General features: G+C 44.5%; 1 protein-coding gene across 1 annotated transcript in view; it reads left to right on the top strand.

Moving 5' to 3' along the window:
- Positions 1-11,475, top strand: part of LOC147747823 (dimethylaniline monooxygenase [N-oxide-forming] 2-like) — a 396,650-nt gene extending 385,175 nt beyond the window's left edge. The window contains exon 9 of the mRNA XM_086956258.1: positions 10,343-11,475. Within this exon, the coding sequence (XP_086812384.1) occupies positions 10,343-10,685 (343 nt within the window). The 3' untranslated portion in view covers positions 10,686-11,475. The remainder of the gene's footprint in view (positions 1-10,342) is intronic.
- The last annotated feature ends 6,828 nt before the right edge of the window (positions 11,476-18,303 follow it).

Genomic DNA, 18,303 nt, shown 5'->3' with positions numbered 1-18,303 from the left:
CTCCCGAAGCACTCAGTGTGTGTGCACCCTGCGATGATGCTTTAATTGATATCAAAAAAGTTCTTGAAGCAAGGATAAAGGATATTATGGAATGGAATTGGATTTGTAGAGCGCATGGCTACCCGGGGGTGTCCCAGCGCTATGTAGGTTTTAGGGACATTGTAGTAAGTTGCTTACTCCACTCTGTAATTACAGACTGATAATTCAATTTTAATTGTGAGCCCTTATGACCGCTGTGTAGACAGGAGGCAGCGGTGAGCAAGGGCGCACATGGCATTGAGTAGAGCTGCACAGTATTGGCAATTCAGCGTGTGTGCAACCAGCAATGATGAGTGGTGCACTGAGTTAGTGGCACCTGAAGCAACCAGCGTTTGGGCACCCTGCGATGATGCGTGGTCCAGATGGGCCGCACTAGGAGCAATGTCTTTTGTCTATTGAATTCTGCCTCAATAAGGCCAGGTGGCGATGATTTATGGTGCACTGCGTTAGTAGTACCTTTGGCGCTCAGCGTGTACATTCCCTGCGATGATGGGTGGTCTGAGCGAGCCGCACTGGGAGCAATGTGTTTTGCATACTGGACTGCATCATTTGCAATCGCTACTCGATCTGAATTGTGATTCCTGCTGTCCGCAGTGTAGATCGAAAGCAGTAGTCTGTACAGACATAAGTCTGCGGTGCTGTGCCCCTGGGTTCGAAGGGTCCTGTGTCGAGCAGGTCTGCAGTCATGGCAGCAGCCACATGGCAGGGTAAGGCCCGCCACTCTGGCAGACTCGTTGGCCTTCACACAAATGAACCACGCCCAGAGTCCCGCTTATTTATTCATACTCCTACACTGGAGTGGCGCACGTTGGACCAGCCCACTGCGCTTCCGCTTCCAGGGGGGGGGGACAACACAGCTACATGACCGAGATCTTCCCCACTGCCTGAGTTAAGATGGTTGCGTCTATTGTCCACAACACTACAAGCACCAGCAGTCTATGTACACAACGAGAGGTCTGCGCTCTGCATAGTGAAGTCTGTCCAGCACATCACCGCTACACTTGGTATTGTGTGCATTATTATTATTTTTGGGAGAGTTGCGTCCTTCACACATACCTAATAATAATAATAATAATAATAATAATAATAATAATAATAATAAAGGAATTTATAAAGCGCCTGGTTACGTCATACCGGCGTGTCCCCGCGCTAGGGTGAGTGGAAGAAGCAAAGCCGAGGAGCCACGGCCAGAACAAAAACATGATTAATATGAAAACAGATGGGTTTTAAGATCCTTCCTGAACTTCAACTCGGATGTTTCCATCGGGAGGCTCAGAGGAAGTTTATTCCAGCTCTGAGCTGCCAGAAGCCGAAAGGACCTGACTCCCATCCTGGCCTTCTTTACCTTAGGTACTAGCAGCAGGCCAGTCCCTCTCGATCTAAGGGACCTTGCGGGCATATAGCAGGTGAGAAGATTCCTCAGATAGGAAGGGCCCGTGCCCTGGATGATGCAGTGGCATATGCAAAGCTTCTTAAACATCACTCTCTTCCTTACTGGAAGCCAGTGCAAAGTGTCCAAGGCTCTTTTAGAGGCAGCCCTTCTGGGTTGCATAAGAACCAGTCGTGCGGCTGCATTCTGCAAAACTTGAAGTCTGCTGAAGCATTTAGCTGTAGTTCCCAGATAGAGTATATTACCATAATCTAGGCGAGATGTGACGAGGGCATGCACCAGCGTCTTCCTAGCATCTGTAGGGAGGAGATCCATAGTTTTCCGCAGGCTTTCAAGGACTCCGAAACACGTCCCCACTATACATCTAGTATGAATTTCATATGAAAGATTGGAGTTCAACCATACACCCAAGTTCTTCACCTGGGTGCATGGTGTAGGAGTGGGACCCAGGCTCGAAAGCCACCAAGCCGACATCCAGACCGACGGAGCACCCCCTACAACAAGCACCTCGGTTTTGTTACCATTAAGTTTCAGGCAGTTATTTGCCATCCAGGAGGCAAGCTCCTGCATGCATGCCCTGAAATTAAAAGCTGCCAAATCCGGTGCCCGTGATAGAGAGACCACCAGCTGGGTGTCGTTGGCATATGAGACGACTCTGATTCCAAACCCTTCCGCTATCTCCGCTAAAGGGGTAACTTATAGGTTAAACAGGGTGGGACTCACGGCCGAGCCTTGTGGCACCCCCTGTTCCAATTTGATGTCCTTGGAGTAATATGGACCTTGTCTGACCTGAAAACTTCGCTCTGGCAGAAAGGATTGCAACCATTTTAGAGCCGGGCCTGAGACACCGCCCTTATTCAGAAACTGCAGCAAGGTGTAATGAGCGACAGTGCCAAAGGCGGCGCTCAGGTCTAGCAGAATCAGGGCCATTGTTTGCCCAACATCTGCCCCCTGTCTAATGACTTCCGTGGCAAGAAGTAGTACGGACTTTGTAGAATGTAAAGCCCGGAAGCCTGATTGAGAAGGGTGCAGAAGGCTCGATTCCTCAACATGAGCCATTACCTGTTGGTTAACTACCTTCTCTGCCACCTTAGCCAAATAAGGCAGCAGTGAGATAGGTCGAAGGTTTTCAAGTATATCCGGGCTAATATTCGGTTTCTTCTGAAGTGGAAGGACAGTTGCTTCTTTCCAACTCCCTGGCACCGTGTGTGATCTAAACGAGACCTCCAGGATGTGCCTTATATAGGGCTCAAGAATAGCAATACTCTCACCCAACAACTTAGATGAGGCGGGGTCTCTGGGCGAGCCAGACTTAATGCTCAGACAGATTTTACTGAGTAGCTCAGAGGAGGAATAGTGAATACTTGGTTGCCATATCTGCCAACATTCAAATATTGTGTGGCTGAGGGACCATGCCGTTTCTGGAAGGTCCGCTGTCCTGTTTTGCGCTGCCTCTGTGGTAGTAGGGAGGGAGGTGGTCCACGGGGACGTCCTGAGGCTGGTGGCAGTGGGTGTTGTGTCCTTCATGGGTGTCTGAGCTGCATGATCAGTAACTCTATGACATGTGTTGGTCTTCAGATGTGATTCTGGGCTGGGATCCCTTTCACATTGTAGGTAGTCATCTTGGTTTACATCAGTAAAGGCAAATGTTAGATTCCTACTGATAACGCCGCTTATTGCCTGTTTTTGGATCGCACCCCAGATTTGGCTGCCCGTTGAAAATATCAGGAAGTGGTGTTTTTGTGTTATTTTTGCACGTGAACGTCTACTCTGCATATTATTACTGTTACTTGTTGCTCTCATTGTGGCAAATTTTTTGTGTGGAAGCTATTGGTGGAAAACTGGGGATATCAGCTGTTTTCAATAGGTTGAGAATGGAGTGATAATTTAACATCCCTGAAAAAACTATAGGCTTAAAGAAGATTGTAATTTGAAATTAGCATTTAAAAAACATTGAAATTCACTGAAAAAAACAGGTTTTAGGGACATTATAGTTACAAATTAGAATTTAAAAAACCTTTGAAATTCACAGAAAAAAACAGATGTTTCAGGGACGTTATAATTAGTTGGACATTTCACTCATACAAAACCATAGCAATTCCACCTTTATAGTTAGTTGAATTAACTATAACTCGCGCCCCGCAATGCACTGCTGATGACGTCACATATTGCATCATTCATGACATGGTCAGTGACATCACTGATGACATCACTGATGACATCTCAAATGACATCACTGATGACATCATCCACATGACAATCTGATGTACCTCCTCACACCCTAATATAACCTTTGATACACCCCCTGTAAAATACAGACTACCATTTTCAAAACTATCGAGACACCAATGCCAGTTACTACAAATGCACTGACCAATTCCTAAGTCTACAGACACATGCACTCATTCACCCATACAACCATTCATACATGTAGTCACTGATCAATACAACATTATAATATGCACTCATACACCTATACAGACACTCACACACCACCAATCATCCTAGTCAGTCATGCAAAGAATCAATCACAGTTCCATTTACTCACCTACACAGTTATAGACACACCACCTCATTTATTCATACAGATACTAACGCATACCTACGCTCTTATATAATCACTATTAGAAGTATACAGTCATCCATACAGTCACTCCCACAATCACTAACTCTCACATATAGTAATTTATATACTCTAACTCTAACATACACTGCCTTTTACTTTTGTACTTACATGGACATCTACCACTGAGACATCCTCAAACTCACCAACACATCCATACACACACTCACTCGCCTATACAACTGTTTCCACATGCACTCTTAAAGTCATACACCCAGCCAATCAACCACTCACACATCTATGCACAGAGTGACACCCTCCACCCAACCACACACACACTCGTCTCCCATACAATTACTCAGACAACTAATCAATAACCCATATAGACACCCATGGAGCTACTGACCAATTGATGCAGCAGGTTATACAACAACAGACAGACTGATACAGACATTCACACAGTTTAGTCACTAACCCATGTATTCAGTAAGACACATTTAATCACTCACTTAAACAGTGAGTCACACACCTACTAAATCCTCCATCCAGACACATATAGTTCCACTCATTCTTCAATACAGCTTGGTATATATCTAATACATATTTACATTTGAAAGAAAAACACATTCACTGGATGTTGTAATCAGTGATGTCATTTGAGATGTCATCAGTGATGTCATCAGTGATGTCACCGACCATGTCATGAATGATGTAATATGTGACGTCATCAGCAGTGCATTTCGGGGGCACGAGTTATGGTTAGCTCAACCTATAACAGCAGAATTTCTATGGTTTTGTATGAGTGAAATGTCCAACTACCTATAACGTCCCTGAAACCTATGTGTTTTTTCAGTGAAAAAATTAAAATTAAATTTATATAAGTTGATTATTTCCTCCAGGACTACGTAAAATCTTTACCATCGTACGTAAGAGACACAAGCGACTTTTTAAACAAAATAAAGAACTTTGAATGGAACTCTGACTATACAATGATGGCAATAGATGTGTCTTCACTATATACAAGTATAGTACATGAGGATGGCATTCAAGCTGTGGAATACTACCTGAAAAACAGAGAACCAATCTACAAACAACATAATGAAATGCTGTTAGCAATGATACAATTTTGTCTTCATAACAACATTTTTATGTTCAATCACCTGCTATATTGTGAAACTCAAGGAGTAGCCATGGGGGCCAGCTTCTCTCCGAGTTATGCTTGCCTGCATATGGGCAAATGGGAAAAGCTGGTCCTCTTGGGAACACATGGAGACTTAATGTCCACCAAAATTAAGTTGTGGCTCAGGTTTATCGATGACCTTTTTGTGATCTGGCATGGGACTAGGGAGGAAGCAGAAATGTTTATGGTCAAAATTAACAACAATGATCTTAATTTAAGATTTACTGCAGATATCAGTGACACCTGTGTATATTTCCTGGATACTAAAGTGTATATAAACAACAATACTCTAGAAACGACCTTGTATCAAAAGAAAACTGCAGGAAATTCGGTGTTACATGCATCTAGTTCACACCCCCGCCATTTAGTGAATAGCATTCCTTATGGCGAAATGCTTAGAATCAAGAGGGTTTGCAGCACACATGAAGAACTACAGAAGGCCCAAGCACTGAGCAAGGAACGATGTGTAGCTATAGGCTACTCCAGACAAATAATTGACAATGCTATTGCCAAAACAGCGACATTAGCCAGGGATGATTTACTGGTTAGTAAAAAAGATAAAGATCGGTATCAAAACCAAGCGGGTGAGGATGACAAAAGCTTTCGCCTTATAATAGGATATAGCAAGCAACATAAGGCAATCCAAAAAATTATTCAGGGTAATGGCCTTTACTGCTTAGTGACCCCGTATTAGGACCCCTGCTACCGCAGAGGGCGTCCATTACATACAGTAGAGTTCCCTCAATGAGAGACTGCTTGGTGGTATCTGATCCCGAAATAATAAACAAACCAGTCTGGTACCAGAATTTAAAGGGTTTCAGAAAATGCACAACATGCAAGGCATGCACACATAGGGCCAATACAAAAATATACTTCAGTCCATATAAGACAAAACCATACACAATTGACAAAATGTTGACCTGTAAAACCGAATATTCAGTATATGTTCTAACATGCCCATGTGGATTAATCTACATAGGCAGTACCAAGTTACAAGCACATGTTAGAATACTCCAACATCTCCGTGCTATAACTAATATGGACAACACCTATCCGGTGGCTCGACATTTTAAGGCAAGCCATGGATCTAATAATAAAGGGTTGTCGTACTACCTAATAGATGCAATCCCTCCCAATAGACGAGGTGGTGATAGGGAGAACAGGTTAAGGAAGTTGGAGACCAGGTACATTTTATTATTAGATTCGAAACATCCCAATGGATTGAATCTAACGGAAGATCTGTACACTTGTCTAGAATAATGACCACTGAAGAATTTTGCCCATGTTCAGAGATAAGGTAATTAGTGTACTATCCAACAACATTCACAACCCAGCACTTTTCGGAAATTATATATGAAACAGATAGATGAATTTTAAAGAACATTTTATATATCACATTTTTTTGTACTGATGATTATTTTAAATATTTGTAAATATCTTAGGATGTTTTTAAATATTTTTTTAAATGTAAATCAAATTAAGTATAACATTTTCCGGGAATGAGATTAGGAGTTGAAAATATGGGTCATTATGATGTACTGATGTGCACAATTTGGAAAGGATTTGTATACTGATATCTTTGAATTTAGTGTTCGTTTTCTCAAATCTGTTAACTTGATCTAACAGATGTAGATGGTACATGATATGATGTTGATATGTAATGCTGCGTGAAGTGAATTAAGAGATAATATAAAAGACTAGACAGTAATGAAAAGTGAAACCACAAGTTTAACAACACAGGTACAAAGAAGACAGTAGCGAGCTGTGATACATTTGGTGTACGAGTAAAATATGGTATGAACAATAGAAAGATTGATACGATTTTAACATCACTGCACATATAAGCACAATTTAGAAATACTCACCATAAAAATGACAAAACTTCTAGTTTATAATACACACAACTGATATTGGGCTAACATATTTTACACTGATTTTTTTACTATCAAGTAATGATTTTTCATTGATTATAAAAATGGTTGATATGTATAAAAATGTATTTTACTGATATTTATGCATCAACTAGAGCCCAGTTGTCAAATAGCACTACAATGAGAAGCACAGAGAGTGTTTTCTCTATTTCTATAGTGAAATGAACTCACGTGATTCACCAAACCAATGCACTGTCACTTTAAAAATGCTTCCCGAGTTTGTACAAACTGTTGAGTGAACAAGCGGCGTCCGCGCTGCGAAACGCGTCTCTGACACTTGGGTGAATAAAATCTAACAAGCACGAAATTTGGGTCTGTGTCCTGTTTTGCTTGCATTCGCGTGAGTAAAGACGTGCGGCTATGATGGGGTTAACAGTTTAACAGTTTGAATAGTCGCCTTCTGAAAAAGGTTCATCAAAAAGGAATCCAAAATAACTTTGGAAGAAAAAAAACAGGTAGATAACATCACTTGAGGGGCCCTCTAACTCGGCTGTTACATAAAAAACAGTGGTATTGCTGTGAATATAAGGGGTGCTTCTATGAATTCTTAAGCACTCCCTCTAAAAAAAAAATATATATATATATATATATATATATATATATATATATATATATATATATATATATATATATATATATATTTATATATATATATATATATACTAGCAGCCCGCCCCAGCGTTGGCTGGGGCAGAAAGTGGCTGGGGGCAGTACACCCGCTCCCGCCCCGACCCCCTCCCGCACCGACCCCCTCTCGCACCGACTCCCTCCCGCCCGACTCACTCGCGCCTGCCCCGACTCACTCACGCCCCCCTCCCGCCCCGACATTTTCATTTACTGCTGCCTCCTTCTTGCCTCCCCCTGCATCACAGTCTCACTTTCCCTTTTCTTACCTGTGCCGCCGCTCCTCACTGCACAGCCGCTCATCACTGCACCGCCCTCCTCCTTCGTCGTCATCACGCACGTCACGTCGCGGCCAGCGCTAGGTCCCGGCCGGCGCTACTTTCAGGGGACTACTTTGTTTACTTTCTTAATTTTTTTAATTTACTTTTTTTTAAAATTTATATAGCCTATGTCCATCTACACACCCTGACGTTTTTTCATAGATGTATCGGGTGTGTAGATTGGCGCTGTGGTTCCCGAGTTTACCTGGCCAAAAGGTGCAAGTTCTCTCTTTATAATCGTAGTATAGATATATATATTATATATATTGATATTTATATATATATATATATATATTTTTTTTTCATAATACAGCAGGCAGCCCGAGATGGACTGCTGACCCTGAACCAAATTATCCTTTTAACAAAACTCCACAGTGACACAGTGGTGTCTAATAGGTATGTGAACTGGAGGTACAGGGGTAATAGAAAGCCCAGACTTGCCAAGATATATTGATGATAAGGATCTATTTATACCTCTATTTTAAATACCAAAAGTCAACTGTGAACAATTGGTCTCTATTAAACACAGCCTGTTACTAAGTGCATTGGCACCGGTAAGGTGCTTTCAAAACAGTGTATAAGAGCATGATTGCACACCAGGCGGCACGTGGTGGTGAGAGTAGCATGAAGGCATGAGTGGGGTAAACTCACTGAGGGCTGTTGGAGCACCTATTAGTGGTTTCTACACAGAATTGTGTTAAAAAAGTAACATGGTTTAGTTAAAAAATTCTCCCAATGTTTTTGTCAAGCACAAAGAGAACGGGGAGAATGGGATTATTGTAATGCAATAGGTTTCCCATTGTTTGAAGACATTTTTTCTCATTTCTTTTATATACTTATATATTTACTTTAATCCAAACTCCTTCCTTCTAAACTCATTGTAAAAATCAAACCAAATCTCTGAAAACAATCAGCTCCCACTAGACAACAATTTTCTTGTGTAGGGCACACCACTTTCCAAAAAACTCAACCATCTCGCTCTCTTGATTGATCCAATACCTGAAACACTCAACCAGCCATCTAACACCAGTTTCGGACTCAAAGGCTGATGATGGTAGGGTATTAATTACTATTACCCAGGGTGAGGTATGTACTGGATGTATTAAATACTCCCTAGTCCAAGATTTCACTTACAAATAAGGCATGCAAAGTTGATATGTAATTAATGTACTGCATTCTTGGTTTTGCCTTTTTTTCCAGATAATTTAACTGATAAATGAATTTCAGGAGAAAACAGCAGAGTGCAATAATTGTAACATAACTCAGAAATCTGACCCCTCTGCAAAATCCTGTGTGTACACGGATCGAAATGTAACTCACAGTTTGTAATCAGTACCCACATCATCACCCCTTTTTTCCTGTCTATGGACACCAGCTCAAGTCAGCCAAGGGTAGCTGCAGCTACCTGTGCTTGCTGCTTTTGATCCCTATAGTCAAGCATAGAAACCATTTTAGAACTTCTCAACCCTGAGGTATAGTGGCAAAGACAAAAGACCAGAAGAAATGATCTTCAAAAGTTTTTTGCAAAGTTTTTTGTTTCTAGCATTCCTTCAAAAGGTGATTCCTGATATTTAAGATATTCTAACCAGGATATTCTAGCACTAAATGTTGTTTCATATGTATTTGCTTTTATACAGCCGATCATATGTCAAAGGTCTTCACTGATGACCTTTGTTTACAGTTTTCCTATATATTCTAATCCAATTTTTATTTAACTTTGTATATGGTGTGCTACATCAGACACGTACTAAAGGTATATTTCTTTCTACGTCCATTGTGTACACCATGTTATTGTTTTGTGAATTTTTCCTACATGTACACTTAACCTACTGTTGTTAAGCACTCTGTCACCCCTAGTGGCATATGGCCAAATATTAAAACAATTAGGTGAATAAATAAAATCTCATTGGCTGTCATTGTGTGAATAAAGTCACATCTGCTACTCTACGTTCAATCACGGTCCATTAAATCACATTTAAAGCCACCAAATTACATGCCTTCATGCAAATTCAGTAACTCACTTTAGTGAGTTAAGTTTCTGGGTGTGAATAGTAGTTGTGTGCTACATGTTGTTTGAATATCTTTTGGCTGTCAAGGAAATAAATGCCATTGATTTCGGTAGTAATAACATCTGTTACTTTAACCCTATGAGATGACAAATCTACTATGGCGTATTACATGATGCTTCATCCCTAAGTGGCCTTATCACATTTTCAAGCTCTCTTTTCCATACTCAACATTCCTCCTATTTATCAACAGTTTCAGTTAACTGTGATATTATTTTTTGTCTCCAAGGTTTGGCACAGTACGGCAGAACAGCCTTCAGCTGGATCAGATTGAATATTTTGACGAGCTTGCCACAGAGGTTGGGGCCAAGCCCAACATCCCATGTCTCCTCTTGACCGACCCACGATTGGCTCTGGAGCTCTTCTTTGGCTCTTGTACACCATTCCAGTATCGTTTGGTGGGGCCTGGAAAGTGGTCTGGAGCTCGACACGCCATTCTAACACAGTGGGACCGGATCGTGTCAGCCACGAGAAACCGAGATGCAAAGATCCAACAAGACCATTTTCCAATGTTTGTGGTGCTGTTCCTTCTTGGCCTCTTTGCCACATTGATTGTCTTTGGCTTTTTTTAAATAGACTGACCTGGGTATCCATTGCACTGTCAGTGCTTGGCTAGCTTCCTTCCTTAGAGATCGCTCTCAAAGAGTCCAATTAACAGACCTGGTATCCGACCCAGCGACCTTGACATGTGGAGTACCGCAGGGCACAGCACTGTCCCCCTTGCTTTTTAATGTTTACTTACAGCCTTTGGTCACTGCTTTAAATCAGTTGGAATGTAGGGTATATAACTATGCCGATGATACCCAAATCCTTATTCAAATTGACCAGTCGCCAATATCACAGGCGAGAATGCAAGACATCTTGAAATTTACTGTGAACTGGATGTTGGCGAATCCATTAAAATTGAACCCAGATAAAACGGAGGTGCTGGCGGTCACCACAGCAGCGAATCCCTGGAATTAGCTGTTTTGGCCTAGTGAACTGGGGCAGTCCCCAGAACCAGCGTCCGCAATAAAAAGTCTTGGTATCAAAATCCACGCTATGCTGTCAATGTCCCAACAGGTCTCGGCAGTGGTGTGAACCTGTGTGGGACTTTTGCGACAACTTCAGAAACTGTCCTCGTTGCTGTCTTTCTCAACCATCCAGCTGGCGGTCTCAGCCTTCATCCTGGCACGTCTGGATTATGGCAATTCCCTATATAGGGTATTCACCCCCAATCTGCCATCCCCAAGGGGCAGAAAGCCTATTACACACTAGGGATTCTTAAACGGCGCCAGAACAAGCAAAAGGATGGGGCAGCCTACCCTGGCATCGAGCCATACCCCTGCCCAAGTAGGGTCAATGGTGTATTTTTGCCCCCCCCCCCCCCCCCCCCCCCCCCCCGGGGTGGGGGGCAGATAGGAGACTTTTCCCAATCTGAGAGGTTGCCCAAACCGGCCACCAGAGGGTAGAAAATCTACCCACCTTTGGGGCAGAAGAAAGTGCTGCAGGTGTTGCAGTTTGGCATTGGAGACACACACATCCCAAAAGGATCAAACCAGTCTTTTTTACCCCCAGGGGCAGACAGGTAGTGTGCCCCCAATTTGCCACTTTGGGGGCAGAAAGCCTACTGTGTGGCAGGTATACATCGTTTTTAATAAAATAATGGGGTGGGTCTGGCCCATCCTAACATCAGGCCCCACCCTACCCCTAAAGCTTCAAGAGCCTCTCTGCTCTCCTGCATACTAAAACATCCCAGTCCAATGGCAAGCGAGTGGACATTTGATTCTTTAGGGTGTTGTTTTTTTAATGGGATCAGGAGAGTGTGGCTAACTCTCAATATCGTCCCACTTGCAATGGTGAATTGTTGCCTTTTTGGACTCTTAACTGATCCAATGGCTGAAACAGTCAACCAGCCATCAAACACCAGTTTCGGACTCAAAGGCTGATGAGCCTGATGATGGTAGGGTATTAATTACTATTGCCCCAGGGTGAGGTTGCCTTTTTTTATCAGATCATTTCCCTGATAAATGAATTTCAGGAGAAAACAGCAGTGTGCAATAATTGTAACATAACTCAAAAATCTGACCCCTGTGCAAACTCCTGTGTGTGCACGGATCGAAATGTAACCCAGTTTGCAATCAGTGCCTACATCATCACCCCTTCTTTCCTGTCTATGGACACCAGCTCAGGACAGCCAAGGGTAGCTGCAGCTACCCATGCTTGGTATTTTTCGATCCCTATATTCAAGTATAGAAACCATTTTAGAGCTTCTCAAACCTGAGGTATAGGGGCAAAGACAAAGACCAAAAAGAAATTATCTTCAAAAGATTTTTGCAAATATTTTTGTTTCTAGCATTCCTTCAAAATGTGATTCTTGATATTTAAGATATTCTAACTAGGATATTCTAGCACCAAATGTTGTTTCATATGTACTTGCTTTTATACAGTCCATTATATGTCAAAGGTCTACCCTGATGACCTTTGTCTACAGTTTGCCTATATATTCTAATCCAATTTGTATTTAACTTTGTATATGCTGTGCTACATCAGACACATGTACTGACTGTATATTTCTTTCTATGCTCAATTGTGTACACCATGTTATTTTTTTGTGAATTTTTCCTGCATGTACACTTAACCTACTGTTGTTAAGCACTCTGTCACCCCTAGTGGCATATGAGCCAAATATTAAAACAATTAGGTGAATAAATAAAATCTCATTGGCTGTCATTGCGTGAATAAAGTCACATCTGCTACTCTACGTTGAATCATGATCCATTAAATCACACTTGAAGCCTCCAAATTGCATGTCTTCATGCAAATTCAGTAACTCAGTTTAGTGAGTTAAGTTTCTGGGTGTGAACAGTAGTTGTGTGCTACATGTTGTTTGAGCATCTTTTGGCTGTCAAGGAAATAAATGCCATTGATTTCAGTAGTAATAACATATGTTACTTTTACCCTATGAGATGACAAATCAACTATGGCGTATTACATGATGCTTCATCCCTAAGTGGCCTTATCAAATTTTCAAGCTCTCTTTTCCATGCCCAACAGTCCTCTTATTTATCAACACTTTCAGTTAACTATGATATTATTTTTTGTCCCCAAGGTTTGGCACAGTACGGCAGAACAGCCTTCAGCTGGATCCAGTATCCTTTGATGGGGCCAGAAAAGTGGCCTGGAGCTCGACACGCCATTCTAACACAGTGGGACCGGATTGTGTCAGCCACGAGAAACCGAGATGCAAAGATCCAACAAGACCATTTTCCGATGTTTGTGGTGCTGTTCCTTCTTGGCCTCTTTGCCACATTGATTGTCTTTGGCTTTTTTTTAAATAGATTATGCCCCCTGGGAGAAGAACAGCAAAGCACACAAGATGATGGACGGAATGTTGCACCATGGCAAAACATTCACCCCCAGTCACAGATCTGGGTTTAATCCATCGTTATTTTGCTCACCAAGTCACCCCAGTTGAGACATGACCATATGCAAATCAGTCTTGACCCTGTGCCTCATGGGAACAGTCCAGCTCGAACTGCCAAGCCATGTCTTCCTTGGACCGGAATCAAGCATCCTAGGACCGGTTTCTGGCTATCAGCCGTCTTCAGCCAGGACAGCTTGACTCTAGTGGCGTAGTGAGCAAGGGACCCACGTCTGGGCATACCCTTCCCATATAGGGTGAACAGCCCCCTGGAGGAAGAAAGCATATTAGTCACCAGGGCATTTTTTTTTAAGAGGGGTCGGGCTGCTCACAACGGACATGGCCATGCCTCTACCCCAAAAACACAGCAGACACCCCAATGATTACCCCAATCTGTCCCCCCCAAGGTGCAGAAAATCCACTAGACATTAGGGACTGCACTACAATATTGTTTTGGAGGAGTGGCCCCACCCCAGGGCCCAATAGATTTCCTGGCCCTCATGGGGGAAAATATGGTATTCACCCCCAATATGCCATCCCCAAGGGGCAGAAAGCCTATTACACACTATGGATTGTAAAACGGCGCCAGAACAAGCAAAAGGGTGGGGCTGCCTACCCTGGCATCGAGCCATACCCCTGCCTCAGTAGAGTCAATGGTGTCTTTTTGCCCCTCCCCGGGGGCAGATAGGAGGCTTTTCCAAAATCTGAGAGGTTGCCCAAACCTGCCACCAGAGGGTAGAAAATCTACTCGCCTTTGGGGCGGAAGAAAGTGCTGCAGGTGTTGCACTCTGGCATTGGGAACACCCACATCCCAAAAGGATCAAACCAGTCTTTTTTACCCCCAGGGCAGACAGATAGTGTGCCCCCAATTTTCCACTTTGAGGGCAGAAAGCCCATTGTGTGGCAGGAATGCATACTTTTTAATCAAATAATGGGGTGGGTCTGGCCCAATCTAACATCAGGCCCCACACTCACCAGCACCCCTAAAGCCTTAAGAGGAGGGGGTCGTGGCCAACTGCCGGGGTTGGAGGACGTGAGCTGAAAGAGCTCCGTTCCATACCCTGACACTTAGGAAAATATTCGGTACTTGCCTGGACCTACACGGCTGGGTAACCCATCCTTCAGCAGCAGAACGATTCTGGAACCGATGGCTGCTTTTGGAGCTCCGTAGACTCAGCGAATCCTGTCCCTTTCTGTGCTGTTCCTGGAAAATACAGGGGCTGGGGAGTGATGGAGGGAGGAGCCGTGTCTGATGCGAGGAGCTCCTGCTGAAGCTCGTAACTCCTGCTGTGCTAGCGGCGGGCGTAGTCGATTCTGATGAAGGAGGTGTGGGCACTGTTCCTGGTTGGTGCTGGTGAGAAAGGCGTCTGCGGCAGAAGGCTTAATGCCCGATTTGATATGAAATAGTATCTGCTGCGAAAACAAAATGGCGGATGCTGGCTGCTGTGAACCCGAACAGCGCACGTAATGGTGTACGCGGGATGCGCTGCGGTGAGTGCCTGAGTGCTTGGGGCGAACGCTGGCACTGTGAGGTGTGGGTGCTGTGGGCGCCTCCCCCCCTAACGGACATATTCTTGACAATTACATTACCAACCTGTGAGAGGAGGCTTACTGAGAGAGCCCATGTGGCGACGCCCCTGCTCCTGAGCCAGACGCTGCTGTAATCCCCACTGACTACGGAGTTAAACAACCTGCATGAGAACACATTGGGGTGGCCTGTGCTCGCTGCCACAGACTAAGTGCAAGAATTGTAAAAATTTATGCTGGGACCAAGGAACTATATTGCTGCCGAAACCGCTTCTGTGCATTGGTGACCCCGCCCCCATGGTTGGTGGACACACGCACTGGCTGTGGTGGCAATCTCTACCTGCTTGCTGCCCTGGCTATGTGGAGTGCCCAAGAGCTGGCTGGGGATGCACTGGTACTGCCACAGTTGGAATTGATCTACTGTCCACCATTTGTGAGGAGACCGGCGTTCCTAACGGTGCGCACTGGGAGTGTGTGACCGGTGCATAGCTGGGAGTTGAAACCTATGACACGCAGCTGCGAGCATAGCTTGTTTAAACCTTTGACCTGAGCCTATCTGTGAGTCTACAGCTGTAAGGTGAAGTGCCCTGGTGGCCCCACCAGCAAACATCCTGGAGCAGAGACGAACGGGCGGACACCGTGGTACAATGGGACGCACTAAAAACAAACAAGCGGATGCAACCGCCAATGACGATGCCATTTACCATTTAGCAGTGACCCCTCCAACGCTTCGGATAACGATGTGATACCCTCCACAGGAAAGGATCCACACGATGCTAAGATGGACTTAATTCTGAAGGAGATACGTGACTCACGAACATCGCTTGAGACACAAATGGGGACGGTGTCCATCAATCTAGGTTTACTGCAGGCGGACCACAAAAAGCTTGCCGACAAAGTCAAATCAAATAAGCTAGCACTGGATGATCTCATACCCCAGCAGACTATGCATTACACTCAGCTGGAACAATTCCAACGCCAACTGAAGGGCTTGCAGGATAGAGTGGATGACGCGGAAGGGAGGTCCTGCTGCAACAATGTCCGCATTCTCAGAATACCGGAGCGCAGCGAGGGATCCAACCCCACCCAGTTTGTAGAGGACTGGTTGAGAGTCCATGTGGCGAAGGAGGGCCTAACATCCCTGTATAGTGTGGAGTGAGCACACTGGGTGCCGCCTAGAAGACCTCAACCAGACGCACCACCCCGCCCACTGATGGCACGCAAACCACATTACAAGGACCGCGACTGGATCCTGCGGGCCGCTAGGGAGAAGGCTCCAATACGTCTTGAGAATAAGACAATTTCTCTCTACCTAGATTTTACCCTGGCAATCCAGAAAGCTAGAGCTACTTTTCAAGAAGTTAAAAGGAACCTAAGTGCGCGCAACTTGAAATATGCACTGCTTTTTCCAGCTCGACTGAAGGTTGTCTAAGGTCAAAAATCGATCTTTTTTGACAGCTCGGAGGAAACGGCGGACTGGCTCGAAATAACTTTTACACTGGAGACCTCACTGACCTAACTTCCATCGGGACAACTACATCGTGCCTCACTGCTGTGGACTGCTGGGCTACTCAGGCCGGGAAATGGAAGTAGTGTGGAAACTATGGACGCTGGCCCAACCTCGGAGCAGATCACAAACAGCCAGAAAGATGCCCTCATGACGGCGGCGTTGGTTGCTCATGATGCTCAAACTGCAGCAGCTTCAGTGCACTCATCGGATGCGGCAACGGTGCGCTCAGACTCTAAGACTAGCATGACACTGTTCCCCTCGATCACGGCGCAAATTGCCAGAGACTTCTAATGTTACATTCCAGGATGATCGGGAGTGGTAATGTATAAGATGCTATGCAATATATTCTACTGTTGGTGACTGCTTTAGTAGGTCTACTGTAACTAAGCTGTATAGGAAAGTGTGCTAACATAACCAACACATTTCAAATGGGCAAAGAGATGTTTGGACGGACTGTCGCAGTTAAGGCCTCCACCCTCCAGGCGATTGCGATATGGCATTTATTGTTTGGAGTCCATGTTGGACATTTGTTTCAAGTTTGGTCCTCTGATGTTTTATGGGGGAACCTAGTATTGGGGAGTTTATATGTTGACGCATGCTCGGCTCATATGCAGCTCATATCTGAAGGGCTTCGATCTCCACATGTCACATGGCAACTACGCTACCTGCATCATGATGGCATTACATAATAAATACACCTACAGCACCTGGAACGTGAGGGGCATGGGCTCAATTCATAAGAGACACCGTGTCCTGGCGCAACACAATAGAAGGAAGGTTGCTATAGCTTACCTGCAGGAAACTCACCTTAATGCTGATTAGACAGCCAAGTTACAGAAACAACAGAGGGGGCAACTGTTCTCCACGACATACTCCGCATTTGCCAGGGGGTGGCGGTGTGGGTGCGAAATAATGTCCCTTTCAAGCTACTAGAGCAAAAAATAGACCTCAACAGTAGGTATGTGTTACTTCATGGCTTGTTGGATGGGGCTCATGTGGTTATGGGTTGTATATATGCTCCGAATACTGATCAGGATAAGTATCTAGCTGCACTAGGTGTAGCCCTGAAGGACCGGGCCGAATATCCCTGGGTATTGGGAGGCAACTTTAATGCTGTATTGGACGTTGACTTGGACAGGTCTCAACCCCATTACATGCTACAGAAAGCAAAAAGCAAGCTGAGGCACTTAGAGGATGGACAGAGGGCGGGGAACGGCACGACGAATGGCGAGCAAAACATCCAGGGCATAGAGAATATTCCTTTTATTCACCACCACACAGACTGCACACTCGGATAGATAGGTTCCTGTGTTCCGGAACCCTGTTGGGATCCGTTACTACTGTACTCCATGTGGGCAAAACCCTGTTGGATCATAACCCGGTGGAATTAACGCTACAGTGGGGCATGATTCCAACTCCGATACCGACCTGGAAACTACAGCCCACAATCCGGTCTTCCATCATACCCTCTCGGAGGCGATTGCCCATTTTTTCTCTGAGAACGCGGGGTCCGCTAGTACTCGCCAGTTGGAATGGGATGCCTTTAAAAAGGGGTGTGGCCATTAGCACTAAGACAAGAGTTTGGCTTGCTCTGATAGAATGGCTGTTAGAAATGGGGGTCCCTAGTTGGCACAGGTAGGTACTTGTGACAAATAGGTACCCTCTCCTCTAGTCAGGGTAAGGGGGTACACTTCTAAAATAACCCCTGCCCACCCCTTTGATAGCTTGGCACGAGCAGACAGGCTTCTCT

The sequence above is a fragment of the Lissotriton vulgaris genome, chromosome 1_1 (assembly GCF_964263255.1).
Source record: "Lissotriton vulgaris chromosome 1_1, aLisVul1.2, whole genome shotgun sequence".
NCBI lineage: Eukaryota > Metazoa > Chordata > Amphibia > Caudata > Salamandridae > Lissotriton > Lissotriton vulgaris.
Note: the sequence above shows the minus strand (reverse complement) of the source record. Positions and strands in the feature narration are given on the sequence as shown.